The 17525-nt window shown below is 37.7% G+C and overlaps 1 protein-coding gene across 10 annotated transcripts in view; it reads right to left on the reverse strand.

Annotated features, from left to right (window-relative positions):
• The window catches only part of TRPS1 (transcriptional repressor GATA binding 1), a 278321-nt gene that overhangs the window by 140371 nt on the left and 120425 nt on the right, over nucleotides 1–17525 (reverse strand). For all 10 annotated transcript variants that reach the window (XM_078391606.1, XM_072999270.2, XM_072999269.2 and 7 more), the window contains one exon: nucleotides 16132–16741. In XM_078391606.1, coding sequence (XP_078247732.1) covers nucleotides 16132–16741 — 610 coding nt within the window. The remainder of the gene's footprint in view (nucleotides 1–16131; nucleotides 16742–17525) is intronic.

Raw genomic sequence — 17525 nt, forward strand, 5'->3', positions numbered from 1 at the left:
TAATTTGCCCCAATCTACATCCCTTTCAATTGTTTTAACAAGTCAGAGCATACATGGGGCAGAAAGATGAAAACCTAAACATGACCTCGAAGGCTCATATATAAAATCTGCTAATAAGGCAGAGTGAGGAGAGAGGGCGGCATGCAGAGAGGGAAAAAGAGAACAAGGAAAAGATCAGCCCTCTTTTAGAAACAAATGGCTGCAAAAAAGTTCCTGCCATCCCAAGGGATAAAGAGAGTATCATGTGGCTGACAACACTGAAATGTTGAGAACTGACACTGTCATTGCGCTAGACCAGCCTTACAAGCATTTTTGTTTTTCCAGCTCTATCCTTATTTCCATAGGCTGTTCACACCATCCTGACCCAACGTGACTGGTTGTAAAACCATTTGTTTGTGTCAGAAGTGTCATCACAGCTCAGTAAGCCACAGATGTCACACTGTTAAAAGACTGGATTAAAATAAAAGAGAGGGAAATCAGTATTTATTGAACATTTGGTTTTACTCACTGTGAATAATATCCCTTCCAGACTTTAAAAAATGGGGGAGGGGGCCAGGTCCTGTTGGGTCTAATTCCTCCCACTTTTCCCATCATTCTGAGTATGACTAAGATCACTGTAGTAGAATTACAAGAAGGACTTTGGAACCTAAATATCCCCCCCCCCCGTTGGCCTAGCACACTGAGAGATGCTGGGAATCACAAAATTACTTTCTTTGTGTTTTTCAGGACAGGTAAGTACATCCAACTCCTACATAGAATTTAGGGCTGATGGAAAATTCTGGTTGATACCAGTTTCACACGTGTTCATCATAATTCTGTTCTATTCCATTTCCCACAATTTTTAAGCTGCATAAATATATTTGATATTTAAATGGTACTCTTTTTTAAGAACAAAGAACCACAACACTGAATTTGGAGATGCAGGAATCCAAGCATCAACAGAGTTCTAATGCACATATCAACATAATATACTGTACAATATTGGTTGGTTGGTTTAAGAACATTAAGAAAATTTAAAAAAAAAATTCTACAGCATTCCAGATCCATTTCGGACTGGCCTCAAGCAGTGACGAACAGCCATGGAGGGTTGAAGAACCCTTTTTTTCTCTGCTCAATCTTTATTGGGGCACCCCATCTCCTTTTTTTCTAAGACAAAATTCTGTAGTTTTGTCTATTCTCTGTTTTTGTTTCCAAAATACTGTTTCAAACCCTGGTCAAGAGACAAAATAATTTTCAATTACAGGTCAACTACATGATCTGGAAGCTTCTGAGGGTCCAAGTTGGCCATTTTAGTGGCAAAATAAATTCTTGCGGGGGGGTGCTGGGAAATCTGGGATTCCAGTAGGCCATATATTGTCCATCTTGGCCTAGAATTTGATTGCAAAATACACGAAGAGAGCCTGGTGTTGGCTCTCTTCGTGTAGTTTGCAATCAAAATACACGACTGTTCCCCTAAGTTTGCCTTAACCAATGAAGTTGAATGTTTTTGGAAAAACAAAGTATCTGTGAATCAATGCAACAATGCAATACTGCTTATTCTAATGATTATAGTAAGTGGAATAGGTGGGAGTGGAACTGGCAAACTAGTAAAGGTAAAGGTAAAGGTTCCCCTTGACAATTTTTGTCCAGTCGTGTTCAACTCTAGGGGGCGGTGCTCGTCCCCGTTTCCAAGCCATAGAGCCAGCGTTTTGTCTGAAGACAATCTTCCGTGGTCACATGGCCAGTGCGACTTAGACACGGAATGCTGTTACCTTCCCACCAAGGTGGTCCCTATTTATCTAATCGTATTTGCATGCTTTCGAACCGCTAGGTTGGCGGGAGCTGGGACAAGTGGTGGGAGCTCACTCCGTCGCGTGGATTCAATCTTATGACTGCTGGTCTTCTGACCCTGCAGCATACAAAGGAGCCCACAGCGCCACCACGTCTCTCATGCGCCACTATGTCCCTTATGAAACTAGTAAAACCACTCCTTAAATATCTCACTTACCTTGTAAGCCCTATTAGGGTCACTATAAGTTAGTTCCAAATTGATGGCACACAACAAAAAGTTGCTTCTAAAAAGGGGACAGAATATAGTTAAGGCTATTGTGCCAAACATTAACTGAAAACTCCTTGTTTGCTGTAGGACTATCACCAGCAAGATGACCGATGAACATTTCAAAATAACTAGACTCCAAATAGCATGAAGAGAACTGTGAAACGGATATATTAATAGCCATACATCTCACTTGCATTTATCTTATACCCAGCTATGTTGACTCAGGATCAATTGTAAGCTTCCATTCCTCCTTTAATAGAAATCAAAACTGTTCATAGGAGACTGTACTTCCACTGAATGAGCAGTTCTTCCTCTTATTTATTCTTGAGCACAAAAGCTATATTATTTGGGTAACCCTAACATCGTATACCAGTAAAGTTCACTTTCTTGGTTTCTGCCGAAACATATCCAGATGTATTCTTGGGAGTGTGTTCATTCCAGTATTTCACTATGGCTAGCAGATCAAAGAGGAACTTTGACCAGCTCTGCATATTTTCAATCTGCTCTTCAGCTACTGATTTGCACCAACTGACCAATTGAGAGGCAAACAGTACGTAAACAAACTTCCCCTTAACCTAACACTGTTTAATAAACATGTCCACACCTGAAGAATAGCCCTAGCTCACGTTAAACACCTAGAACTAAATCCAACTAAAGTCAACCCACTGAATCAATGGAGCTCCTAAACTGCCATCTAGGGGGACAACTAGTTTCCAACCACAATCATAATGAACTCCTTGTTTGTCAAGGACAAGACAATTTGCAAATAGTTGTTAACATCTTTAGAAGATGCATACATAAACAAACACACACACTGACGTGCCTGTTCTTGCATGAAAGCAGAATCTTCCTAGGAGAAAAATAACTATAGGCAATGAACAGGAACAAGCAGGGACCTTTGATTTTCTAGGTGACTGCCTATTGTTTAGTGTCAGCTTCTTTCTCTAAACACAAATACAATGATAAATCCAGCATATGAAACAGCTGACAACACACAGGCTTGTGTGAAAGGCAAACACATACCTCAGAAGAGGCTTTTGAGTAATGCAGCTATACAAGAGCCAACAAAACAGGCCTGTTGCTTTGAAAAATTCTGAATGGACATTATTGCATGATCTAGTACAGATGAACTTGGAGTCTATCCTTATTTCCCCTCACAAGCTCGCCAACAAAGCTAATTTTCAGTTTGTACGCTATCACAAACAGATAGGCAGATGGGCTCCGTTGAAACTTTTCTTGCCATCTGCTGATAAACTGAAAGTGCAATGATGATTTTTTTGAAAAAGGAAAAAGGCAGAAAACACTCCCCACCCACCAATCTGAGATATGGTAAAATGCCTTTTTGCAGTTCATGTTCCTGACGGCATTAAATACTGTATTGATCCCAGTTTGATTTCAATCGAATAACTGTGGACTGCCAGGGTGCAAAATCACACATTGCTGTTTGAGAACAACATTACCAGAAACGGAACATGCCACACTCTTTACAAAATGTACAAGTCTAGAGTAGTCTGTCTGCTGAGAAAAACTAGAAAGATTCATTCTAATCTTTGCTTAACAGTATTTCAGGGAAGAAAAATCATTAAAAACCTGTCAAAACAACATAGCAGCAAAGCAAGTACAAATTTTATTTCATTGAGCAAGAACAGTTTGGTAGGTAAGGATAAATTTCACAGGCTTCCATTAAGATACAGAATGATAACCAAGTTCCTCTGAAGATCATTTTTGTTGACTTTTAGAGTCTGTAATAGTATAAAAAATGTACATTGGGTGGGTGGTTTTCCTATTAAAGAAAAAAAACTTCATCAAGGGTTAGGGGGAAGAGGACAGGGGTCCATGTGGGTGAGAAGAAGATTTAGGTAATCTATGATGAAACCTTAGAAGCCAGGGTACTGAAAAATATACTTTCCAGTGATCATGGGTCAGGATTCCAAGTTCTGAGTAGGTCTTTGCTTCTCATTATTGTTCACATATTATGGAGACAATAAAGAATTAAGCATCTTGAAGCACCTTTTATTCTACTGAAGGTCTTAACGGTGTTCTAGACCAGCACAGGAGATTGAGTAAGTCTCTAGAAGTTGATCAGTAACCATCAGCCTTAGTCAACATAGCCAAGGGTGAGAAATCACGACGGTTCAGTCCAGCTGCTTATGGAAAGCCACATACTCCCTATCTATGTGCTATAAATCCTCTCATCAAAGTGAAAGAAGGGGGGGGAATAACAGGTAGACTTCCGTGGCTTATGTTTTAATACAGTTACCTGTGATTTAACCTAGATGATTAACAAGCATGACATCCCCACACTTAATTGTTGGGTGGAGGGAATGTCAAGATGTGAAATTTTGAATGTATCAAGCATGAAAATAATTAAGAGGTGTAAATTCTGAAAATGTACATTCTGCTTTAAAAATGAAGTGCGAACAGCTCAATCCTAAACGTCACCGCAAAACTATCAGCCAGCTCTCAAACCAGATCTTGAAACGAGGTCACCTGTACAAAAACTGATAGTTTTTCATAACTGATAATCCAGCATAGAAGTTAACAAAGGAGAGGACTGAGCATTGAAATAATTGGTTTGTATTACACAAAACATTGCAATGAGTTAACATGATTAGCAGGTGGTGTTTGCTGATCCAGTAACTTGCTGTATCTCTATTCAATGATTTAGTCCCAGAGCAACTTGCTGACCTGGCAAATATGAACATCCTGTTCGTCAAAATTATTATGCTTATCATCACGGTGGTAGCATGCCATATTTTGATTTACAGAAGTTGCATTCTTACACCCCAGTAAGAGCAATAAGAATTTCCATTACCATTTTTGACTATGTATCAAGGCCCTGTAACTTACCAGCTTTGCAAAAATCAATTGTTTACAGCTGAAGGAAAATTGAAGCATCTTAGAGAAATATAAATATAGACACGTACATGCAACACAATGCACCACATCACACAAGTATGCTACTACCACAGAACATCAGGTACCATATAGCAGCAGACAAATATAACATGGATTTTCCTCCATAGATTTAAACTACCTTGGATAGGTGACCACTCAGAATATTTTTAATGTGTGTTCAGCAATACACTTAAAGGCTTCAGATTTATCAGAATTGTAATGTATTTTCTCCTTTTCACTATGCTTTTTAGGCTATAAACTCCTGCATTTTTAGAATGTAACTAAAACATTATTTTTTGATTTTTTTTTTCATTGTTTATGCTCCTGTATTTTGGATTGAATTCTGACTTAAGCATTTGGCTGCAACTTAAGTTTAGTCATCATTTAATCATTTGTGCCTACAGTTTTTCCATAGCTTTAAAACCCTGAGTATTTCAACATTTTTGTGTACAGCGGGGTCTTGACTTGAGAACTTAATCCGTATTGGAAGGCGGTTCTCAAGTCAAAAAGTCTGTAGGTCAAGTCTCCATTGACCTACAGTGCATTGCAAACCGATTAATCCCGTAACAGGCCATTTTTGTTCCATTTTGTTTTTTTTCTGGTCTGTAAGTCAATTCTCAGGCTGCAAGTCAAACCTAAATTTTGCGGCCAGAGAAGTCTGTAACTCAAAAAGTCTGTAAGTCAAGCCGTCTGTAAGTCAAGGGTCCACTGTATATGGAACACGGAAGCAATGCAGATACATTAATTTTGCACAATTAGACAAACTGATGTGGCCTGGAATCATTGCAACAATGAAAAGACTTGTACTTTGATATCCAAATGAATGTTGATATGATTGGAAATGGTTGTCTGATTTCATTCTGGAATTAACCCTATTTGGGATAAACGTCATCTGTAACAAGCATAGGCTTCTGAATTTTTCCTACAGCTCTTTAAAATGATTCCTGATCAGACACCCTACCATATACATCCTTATCCAGTCAGAGGTAGTCTGGCTTCTATTATCAAAATCCTGTTTAATTTCTATGATTAAATTAGCATGCTGTATTTTGGTATTGCTTTTGTTTACCATTTTAGTGTGGTATTTATTTGACTCTCTTTATAGTTACTTATGTAATGAGCTTTACATACTGGCTTTAATCATGTAAGCCCACCTTGGGTCCTTTTTAAGGAGAAAGGCAAGTTAAAATATTTTAAACAAACGAACAAATAAATATTAACAACCTATGTCACAATGCAGCACTGTAACTGGCTCTATTTGCAGCTGTCTTTGAAGACTCTGGAACCTGTAGCTAATATCCCAGATTACCTGCTGGAAATTGGCACCTAAATGTTGACTATTGAACACTGTACTCCACTGTTGATGGCAACAGATACTAAGGGTGGCACACAAAACTCTAACAGGGCTCAAGAAGAATGGTTGGGAACCTGCCACTGTTGTCCTTCGGTACCAGCAGCCTGAATCAGCTACTCAATCTACCTAACAGTAGGGTGAGAACTAGGATTGTTTATTTAAAATAAAATAAAAGTAACAAAGCAACTGTTGTGTTTCCCAGTCTATCATCTGCCCTCACAAAGCATAACATGCCCACTTTGAAAGCTACTATACACATCAGTTTTAGAAACCCCCGACCCATCATCATTTAAGACAGGCAAAATTGATTAAGGGACGATGACGTTAATAGTCCTCCAGGGCATCAAAGCATTTCAAAAGAAAATCATCACAGATTTAAAACTTCTGAAAAGCCTAATGTAATTTTCCATTATGGAAAAATTGGTAGGCATGGAACATACTCTTTTGCTTTTAAAATTATTACCATCAAGTCTATAAAACATTTAACTAACATCACTGATCAGTGATGGATGAAAAAAAAAGGTGGTATTTTAATTAAGAATAGCGGCTTTTCCATTTTGGTTCTTTGAAACTAATGAACACAGTAGTATGAAATTCATGACAAACAACCCAATGCACACAAAGTCTACAAGCCAACTGCCAAGTTCCTTATAAGAACCAGCAACCTCAAATACTGTATTCAACATCTGCATTAACTCCTGATATATAGCCCATAGTTTTTGCTTAGTTTAGTATACAGTATTTGGTTCGTAAGCAAAAGTAGTTTACAAAATGTGTGAGGAGGGACAATGAGTCATGTGAAAGACATCTGAAGCTCTACATCCTTGTAAAGTTGAAATTCTTAGTTTTGGTCTACTTAGTGCAATTGAATTCAAAGGACTAAGGTGGGTTAAATCTCTGTATTTTAGCTGAGTCCACTAGAGTTCTTCTGTTAAATAATACACTCCAGTGTAAACACAGACACATCCAGAAATACATACACAATGGAATGGTTTACAACACAAAATTAAAAAACAAAAATACAACCTTGAAATATACCACATTCTGGTAGTTAAAATCTGAAACACAACAGATAAAAAAAAATCAGCAGCAAAATCAGTCAGTTAACGGTGGCTCAGCTTGCCTCACTAGAGTTATGCAGATTCATGCTTTTGCATTGCAACTCCCAGAGTTACTTAGAAAGCACCTCCTAGAATTGCACTGCAATTCCCAGAAGTCTCCAAGAAGTCTCCAGGCAGAATTCTGAAAGTTGCAGTCCAATAACAGAAGTCTGCACGTTTCTACTCATTGTCTACTTCGGCATTTCACACTACTGGACCCACTGCTGCCATATTCTCTCTTCAAGTTCATCTGCCCCAACACTTCATCATGCCTCTCCCGACAGGCAGGGATGACTAAACCAGAAGCCTTCTGGAGAACAAAAATTTAGGCCCGAATCCAACTGATAATCCAATTTAAATCAATGGGGGTTTATTTAAATGTGGATTCACACTTTCACTAATGTATTTACGTAAGTTTCAATCCACACTGATTCACTGGTCCAGTGAATCAACTCTAGCTAGAATGACAGATTACATTTAAACCCTAATGTCACTTCCAGACCTGTTCTCTGCTTGCCATTCTTCCAACAAACGTAGATCCATTAGCCAATTTTACACCCAGATTTCATACTTTGGTTTGATACAGGACAGACCAGCAGGGAGTTGAGGTCTACATTTAACGCTACATTTAAAATCCAGTAGTAAATTACACTAGAGTAGGTACACTGAATCAGTGATGATATGGTGAGCCAGCTTCTCCATAATTTCCATTGATTCAATGGACCTATTCTACTTGCAACTTATTACTGGATTTGAGCCTACATATTTTTGCCATGGCAATGTTTTTCTTCCATTTGTGGTGTAACAAATGGGAACCAATCAGGTCACAGGCAATCATGCAGTACTCATGCACTCCTCAGCAATTCTGACTTATCCTACTGAGTATATATGGGATATCACTCCCTGTCAGCCAGCTCAATGGCAAACTTGAACTGGTGGGATATGGCTTCAAGTCAACCGGCAGCCAGAGCACGCACTAAATGTTCTTAGGCAGGGTATCCATCAGTGTAACATACATTGAACATTTATTAGTAGGATAAAGTATTCGTCATGTATACCCATCTAAATTTCCAAAAGAGGGCTTGCCAAACATAGAAACTATTGGACTGCAGTGATTTAAAACACATACACAGAGAGACACATACAGGTGGGGGCGGGGCGGGATGGCTCTCCTCCTTTTCAACTACAGTACCAGTTAAAATATGAAAGTTAAGCACCCTGTTGGCTGTACTGATTAGATCAGTTCAGTGCACTGGAATGCCAGGGACGGGCAGTGTGAATATTGTATGTTTTGAGAGAGGAGCCAGCTGAGATCATCCAGGGCATGTATAGCTGATGGAGTTGTGTTTTGCCCCCCCATAGATCCTGCATGGCCTAGAGAGGAGGCAGAAGGAGGAAATGGAAAACCATTTTGTAATTTACAGTATATCCAGACAACATATTTGCATCCCTTTGAGACACCTTATTACTACTATTACCACTACCACCAACACTACTATTATTAAGTGTAGAACCCTGAGCTTGAGGAACCAATACTGTAGACTGATTTGGTAGAAGGCAGCTTTCTAAATGAAAACCTGCAAAATTTATATATTATACCAGGACATGTTCCTGCTGGGTTTCGGTAATTACGGCAATAACACACAAAAATCATAATAGCAAAGGTATCTTTCTCCTTCTTCCTTTCCTCCTAGCTGCATTTCAAGAACCTTACCCTACCACAAACATGAAAGGCAGCGGCTCAAATGCATCAGAAGAAGAAGAACCCATAAATATTTAGTCATATTACTCTTCAAACGTCTTATACAGGCTGTAATAGTTGCATATCAAGCCTGTCTTTGATTTCAGTGGTTTCCACCACTCCTTTGTACTATCTGCCTCAAAGCCTTTTAGTCATGTACAGACAAGAGGAGTGATAGCATTGAAGTGCCCAAGCTGTTTTGGCTGTTGTTGTTGTTGTTGTTGTTAATATTATTAAGTCTGAAGAGGGTTGCATGTGATTTGTTATAATTCCAGATCAAGCTCGAAGAGTCATGACAACAGAAAGAGTTGAAATTGCTTCAAAAAAGTCCAGCAATCATTTGACTAAAGAAAGACATGATTTCTTGGGGAAAAACAAGAAAAACAACTAAGTGTCCAGCATCTAAGGACTAGCTTTTTATGAACCAGAATTCACTATGCCAGATGAAATTTCCTCACAGGAATTTAAAATGGGGGTGGGGTGGGGCAACAGATGCCACACTGGTAAGTTACTTTAGTCTCACGTGACAGCTGAAAATTCAAACCCACGTAGAAAGTGTACACAGCTTATTTTTTTCTACATTTTTATTTATGTATCTGTCTGTCTATCTGTGAGCTGAGTTTTAATTTCCTCACTCCTTGCAAATATAGCACAGATGAGTCATGGCCAATTTTTCCTCTTTTTCTTTTCTTAACCAAACAGCTGTGATCAGAACTATTTGTAGGAACCCAACAGCGATTTGCACATCACCTAACTAAAGTAACCAAACTTCCTATTCTGAACATATGACAGTTCCTTTTTCTTCTTCTTCTTCTTAAATAGCATTTTATAATCCCAAATTTTAGGGCCCCAAAACAATGCATTCAACAAAAATCTGTTCCCACTAAGTTTACATAGTTCTGCCCATAATGAAGCAATTGAAAATGTCCAATATTCTCTCTCCACAGAAAATATGTGAGATCCTAGACAAGCGAACATACTGTAGTGAAAGCTATTTTAGCACAGCAAATGCTAAAGATGCACAATGTGATTAAAGAGCATGGTATATATCAGCCGTCACTGAGTTGTGTCCTCCAGATTGGTTGGACTAAAAATTCTATAACATCCAACCAGCAATGACCACTGGAAAAACCATGATTAAATCACAACTTGTTCTGGGCAGGGAAGAAAGTTAACAAGAAAAAAATTATTTCATTCAAAACAGTGTTAGGAAAAGCTGGGCACAATATGGGAAGACCCATTGGAAAAGGCTTGGGGAATACTGAAGGAAGGAGGAAAAGATCAAATAATTGGATTGATGGATTCAGTAAAATGAGCCACGGCCTTGAGTTTGCAAAATCTGAGCAAGGCTATTGGTGGGAGTAATTCTGGCACATCACTAATTTATAAGGTTACCATAAATCAGAAATGACTTGATGGCGGATAAACAGCAAAGGCTTCTTTCTGTCAACTCCTGTTCTTCTAAAGAGCACACGAGCGAGAAGAAGGTTCTAACAATTTGTTTCACAATTCACAATCACAAATGGCAGAATGTGATCGTAAATTTTTTTGCAGCGGACATAATGAGAGGATGGGGAAGAAACAGGATAAACTAAGAAGGTTCTGGAGCATGCCATGCAGACGCAGGAAAACTCTAGCGAGTCCACAGAGATCATGAAGAAGGAAAAGATTCTAAAGAAGAACAGACATGTGACCGTATGCTCTTCCACTCATGAAACGTGAATTTACAATAAGTGTGCCTTCCACTCACAGTAAATGATATTTTTAGGCCTCTGAAGTGGTCAGTCCTATACGCATCATGGTGCCTGTAAAAATGGTATGGTTTCCCCATGTAGGGCAGATATGTTAGAAATCTGTTTCCTTTCTACTCGTTCTAATAACTTGATAAGAAAACCTGATTTAATTAATGGCGTTTGTGGATTGCAACCCACTTCCTCAGATGCTACTGATTAAATGGGGTGCGGTCAACAAAAGGTTGGGCCAAATAAAACTTTTTAGCCTCTGTGAGCTGCCACAAGACTGTTGTTTTTGCTACAACAAATAAAGTTGTGTCTGTGCATGCACACATGTGTACGTGTATTTTTTTCAAGGTGTCAGAGATGTTTTAAGCACTTTCTGATGAACTCTAAAACAACACAGATAATACAGATCTTTCTGAACATGTACTTAAGCCTGAATTGATTTTCCCTATGCTAGCAACTACAACAAAGAAAAGACAGAAAAATAATAAGAAAGAAAGAAAGAAAGAAAGAAAGAAAGAAAGAAAGAAAGAAAGAAAGAAAGAAAGAAAGAAAGAAAGAAAGAAAGAAAGAAAAAGAAAAGAAGAAAAGAAGAAAAGAGAGGGAAAAGAAAGGAAAGGAAAAAGAGAAAACCTAGGCCTGTTCAAATCTCTGTGTTCTGCAAATAAATTCACCTTTTCCTCAGGTTTTTATGTAATATTCACAGACAACATTATTATATCACCACACCCAAAATAATGATTTTATTCCCTAATATATTTCTGCAGATTTCCTTCCAAAACGTTCTTTGCTATGGTTCAATAAATACCCACAGAGTTAGGCCATTTACTGATAGCCTCTCCTTATCCAATAATATTTAAACTCAATCCACACAATCCAAAGATATCTGCTTAATTGGGCTGATTTAAAATTTTAAGTGTTAACTTTATGCCTGTCCCTGATTACTTACGCACAAGGAATGATGTAAAATATCTCCCTGCACGCAAATTCATTCCAGCAGCTGGTAAACACAGTTAAGAAAATATTTCTTTCTAGACAATGTTAAAATGTAATTAAATTCTCTGTGCAGTTTTTTCATAGGTTACTAAATACCAAATACATTGCTCTAAAATGTAAGCCTCTGTGGTTCAATGGCAACATTATCCCCTTTTATTCTTAAATCCGGCAACATCAACAGCTTGACAGCAAATGTTTCCAATCAATTTCTTTAACACTTTCCTTGTTCAATGATTATTTTAGGTTTTTCCAGGATGTAGTTTATACTTAGAAATTAACCTTCCCACATCCCCAAACACTGAATTGTAGAAACAGGTGCTGCTAACAAAGCTGAAGGAGTTCCGCAGTGCTTTGACCCAACATAGCTATGTGCATTAGTAAGGCACCTCACCCGCTGAGATTCCCTCAGTTAATTAGAGAACCTGTATAGCAAGGAATAGCCTTGACTATAAATACTTCCTGAAAGATCCCTAACAGAGAAAAAGGAAATGAGGGGAAAATGAAATGCAGCTAAAGAGAAACTATTTCAGATGTTATTTCTTTTGATGGCTATATCGAGGCCTGGGATGCATTCTGCAACATCTTTCTGGAAAACTAAAGGCTAATATATAAACAACATGGAGAAAATTAGTGTCTGTTCCAGTCAGTAAAATAATGCACAATTCTCTTGGTTTCAAAGGGAAAATCAGGTCTTAAATTTCCCCTTTGAAATCAAAGAGACTTAAAAGTGATACAATTTAATGGACTCATCCTTCATAAACATACATACATATTAGTAAACAAGAATTTAATAAATATTTTTAAAGTATGTTGTGTGCCTGGATGTGTGTGGATATATACTCACACTCAATTTACTTGGAATAATAAATCTGTATGGCAGCATACAAATTACTGAATTGCTAAAGAGTGTCACACACACACACACACAAATCATGTGCACTCCTTCTCTCTGTCTGTCTCCCATATATGTAAACACAGAAATAGATATGCACACACTTTGTGAAATAATTATAATTATACTCTTGAGACATCCAAAAGTCGTTACTTAAAATCATTACACAGTACATGGTGAACAAAATCCTGTTATCATAGTCCGACTGGTGTAAACTAGATTTCGGCACTAGAAATAAATAATTTAAGTAACAGTTCATTTAAAGTAATTATTTCCAGAACTCAGATCCAGTTTTTGCTGGCGTAACTGCACCAATATGATTTTTATGAATAACGTTTAAGACCATTCTAGCAATGCCGTTATAGTTACAATTCTACAGTTACAATTTTAGACGTAACAATGCCTTACTTCTTCACTGTTCAAAAATAACTGGAATACTTACTTTTTTTCAGCTGTCTCTCTATAAAAGGAATGAGAGATAATTGGCTCATGATACATAATACACCTATGAAGTAAGCTCACAAACACCCAAGTATAAAATCAGTTTAAATTAATGTAATCATATTAAATTACTTTAATATGATTAAATTTGTATTGATTAATATAAATTTAATTGATATTAATGTTTAATTCATGTCTGTGTCAATGCAATCAGGAATTACTAACAATAGGTTATTTGTAAATAATTACTTACAACTTGCAACTATCTCACATTCTCCTTCTCGCTCACACACGCACACAAACAGAATAGGTTCACAAACAGAAATTCCTTAGAAGAAATGTTCCCTCTAATTTTCCAGAGTGCTGCACAGTAGCTCTGCCTCCCTGTGCACAGGATTTTGGTCACTATCAGAAGCAAATGGGCAGAATCACTGGATCGGCTGTGTGCACCCAATGAAGCCCTAACTGCTGATGTAGCTTAAGGGAAACATTGTTTGGAATCTATTCTTATACTTCATGAAGTCAAGCTCGGTATGAACACAACACTGAATACATTATGGAAGGTGAGAAATACTTCATGAATTCACCTTTTTTAAAAAAAATCTCCAAATTCAAGGAAACAATGGATTTGATGTTTACAAAAATTATTAATTCCAGCTACGAAATTATCATAAGCAACCCACAAATTAACAGCTGCATATCTGTACTTAAAGATGTATGTACTAGTACAAGCATACCTATAGAGACATGCACTTAAATCACTTAGTAGTGCCCAGAAAAGAGCAGTTGAGATAAACAGGATTTGCCAAAGATAACAACAAAAATCAAGGATTTTTTTTTTCAGATTTTGATCAGCTTTGACTTTCTTTGGAACATTTATGACACCTGATAAAATACCCAAGTGTTTCTATTTTGCACATCTTTGGAATGCAAAATGTAAAAAAACACAGTGTATTACAATAGCACTGTATCTTTGGCTGAGGTTTCCCCATGAAATAATATATGACTACATCACCAAAACTTTAATAGATAGATGGATAGACTGACGAACCGAGACAAAATAATTCCTTTATTAAAATCAAAAGCTGTAAAAGGTGAATGTTTGCCAGATGAAGATTTTGCAACAGCTGTAAACCCCATATTCCATCCCCCCCGAATATAACATTAATGCTGTTCTCACATGCTGTTCTCAAATGCAGTGCAAATATTGCACTCAAATCTCTAAGCACACGATTCTTTTCAAAATATCTTCTGTTTTCTTCTTATTGCTACCCCAAGAGATGCCTATTCCAGTTCCTTCTCTTTCCTTGTGTTGTTGCTATGTTTCATTGAGTTGCTTCTTACTTATAGGGGCCCTAGGAAATAGCGACCTCCGAAAACTCCTACTGCCAAAAGCCTTGCGATTGCAAACTCAAGGCTATGGCGGTGGCTTGCTTTACCGAGTCAACCTCTTATTAGTAGACCACTCCAATCCATGTTAAAACATTCAGAATTGTACAATGTCCATTTCACCCTTACGATACCCCGAATGATGCAAAAATAAATTTAAAAATGCTGTAAGAGTGCATACTCAGAAACTCATTTTAAATCTCTCTCCTCACAAAGGAAGCTTGTTCTAAACAACAGTTTCATGATTTTCCTCTAAAAGCTGGGAGGGAGAGGGGTTAGATCACTCTAGCTATAACCATCAACTGTTTTCCCTAAATCTTGGAGAGCATGTAAGTACTAAAATTCTTCATTATCTCTTAGTTTTTGCCAGAATAAACCTAACCAAGAAGGATATAGAACTTGTTGTTGCTGTTGCCATTACTGCTATTGTTTAATTTATTAATGGGGGCAATCCATATGCTTAAAACAAGCTGGATATGAAATGTACAACTTAAAACTATTTTGAATTTCACTACAACAAATGCAATTCCTTATTCAATGCCCAACCATGTTTCTTTAACTAACGGTTCCTGGATTCCTACATTACTTATTCAGTTCTTGGCATCCCCAACTGAATCCTTCTGAAATTAAAATTTCAATCCATAAGATGTTTTTCCCCCAACTAAGGTGACCATCATGGGGAAATCAATACCTGTATATTTCAAACTAATTTTATTGATGAATTCAATATCATATAGCTGCTTATATAGCTGAGGTGGGGTGGAAGGCCTGAGAATTTATCCATTTAGCATCCTGGTTAGAAAATACCATGGGGGAAAAAACAGAAATAATAGGATGCTGTAACACAGATAGTGTGAATCCTCAGTATGTGGCTGTTTGTAAGTTCTTCCACATTTTAAGCAAAGAAGTACTTCACCACACAGGAATACAATGAATGAGAGTTCACAACTTACAGTAATATTTTATACAGGTCTATAATGGCTTGGTTCTCTAACCTATCCCACTGTCAGAAAATATGACAAAAACACCATGCAGAAAGAAAGTACAATTTTACCTTCTTAGTTCTTTCTTTTTCCAACACAATTAAACAAGTGCCAAATGCTGTATTTAATTTTTTAAAAGTAAAAAAAAATCCTTAGTCTTTCTTTTTATTATTATTTGATTCAGATTTCATATATTCCGTTATCTGATCCAGTGATGGCTTGCTTAACTACATACTGTCAAACCACCTTAAAATTTAGGAGGTGATTAGATGCTTTACTGTAACAGATGTGCAGCCTTCTGGAGTTCTGTGCACTTCTTTTCCAAATGTAACATCATCTTGTGAAATCAGCAGGAATGATTAACTCAACACAACTAAATGCAATACCAAAGGCAAACAAAGATCAGTTACTACCGCAACAACCAGCTTTATATAAAATAACTCTTAAAACTACTGCTGTTATTTAATGAGGATTTCGGTGTATGTCTGAATTTCGGAGAATCTGTTTTAAAGAAATTATCCAGAAATATGCACTAGAATAATAAAAGCAGAGTTCCCTACCCGTAAGAGGGACTGAGATTCATCTTTTGACTTATTATCACCAGATCCAGGATATTGCTGAGGGAGTGGTCCAGCTTTCTCTCCGCTTCCTTGAGGTACCCCGTGCAGGTAACCCTTGGTCTCGACAGGCATGCCACAACCTGGCCGTGCAAGATGGGCAGCTTCTACGTTTGGACTATCCCTTAAGGGCTTTGGCTGCTCTTGGCCAACAGACACTGTAGTCAGAAGGCCCAAGCTTGTTTGGGGATAGGACGGACTCCCCCTCAAAATGTCCGCTCCTCTCCAAGGTGTGCTGCGAAGATCATCACTGGACCCATCAGGCCAACATTTCTCCTTTAATCCTTCCTTCTCATCCAGCTTTTCCCTCTTTATGATGCTGTCAGAGACAGGTTCCCACATTTTGGGGTCTGCAGAGTTGATCAGGCTATAGACCTTCAGATCCATTTTAGGTTCTTCTTTGAGAGCAGCAGCTACTCCATGGCCATCTTCCCCATTGGCTGTGGTGGCGTCCATGTCCTGACAGTGCGCAGTGTTGAAGTGCTCCAGTAAGGACTGAGTATCAACAGCTGTAAAACTGCACTGACGGCATTTGTAACAGTTGTGGACTCTCCTGAGGGGGAAAGAAAAGGTAAGAGAAATAATATCAGCACTTACAACATTTTCACCTAAACAGCTTCAACTTATTTTGCTTCCCCCCCAAACAACAAAAAGACACAGAAATTTTCTTACAGAGGCCTTCAGCTCTTCCAGAAACAGCATCCATCTTTAATCCTAGTTTCAACTACAGAACCCATATTTGTCTACCGTAATTATAACGTAGAGTATCTTTCACCTTGCTTTCTTTTTTTACTTTTCCTTCCTTCCGTTCCTACCCATTATAAGCTTCTTCATCCCCTCTCTCCTTTTCCCAAAACTGGCAATGTTGTCACTGTTATAATAATTCACACACAAAAAAAGCAACTTAGCTTTGGTCATGATTTCCTAACAGAAAACAATAGGAATAAAATTATGAGCCCCCCTGCTTTTTGGTAAATAAATTAACTGATTTGCTTGCTACATTAAAAAAATTGTTTCTGCCTGTTTGGATTCTTTTTAATAAGCAACTAGACACCCAAGCACTGTTAGTTATAAACAGATGTTTTATGTCACCTTTCATCCATATGTAGGAAGCATTTTGATGAACAATTTTGTAAAATTTTACATGGGAAAACCAATAATTTTCTTCATGGGTCATTGTTTTTATATAGCATAGACTTGAATGATATGATGCTTGGATAAACCAGTTATAGGCTGCTTTAGAGAGAAAATATTGTTACACAGCTTTTATTTCCAAGAAACTGCATGCAACACACTGAAGAGACTTCTAAATTTTACACTGTGGAACTTCAGATTCT

This window comes from Pogona vitticeps, chromosome 4 (assembly GCF_051106095.1).
Source record: "Pogona vitticeps strain Pit_001003342236 chromosome 4, PviZW2.1, whole genome shotgun sequence".
Taxonomy (NCBI): Eukaryota; Metazoa; Chordata; class Lepidosauria; order Squamata; family Agamidae; genus Pogona; species Pogona vitticeps.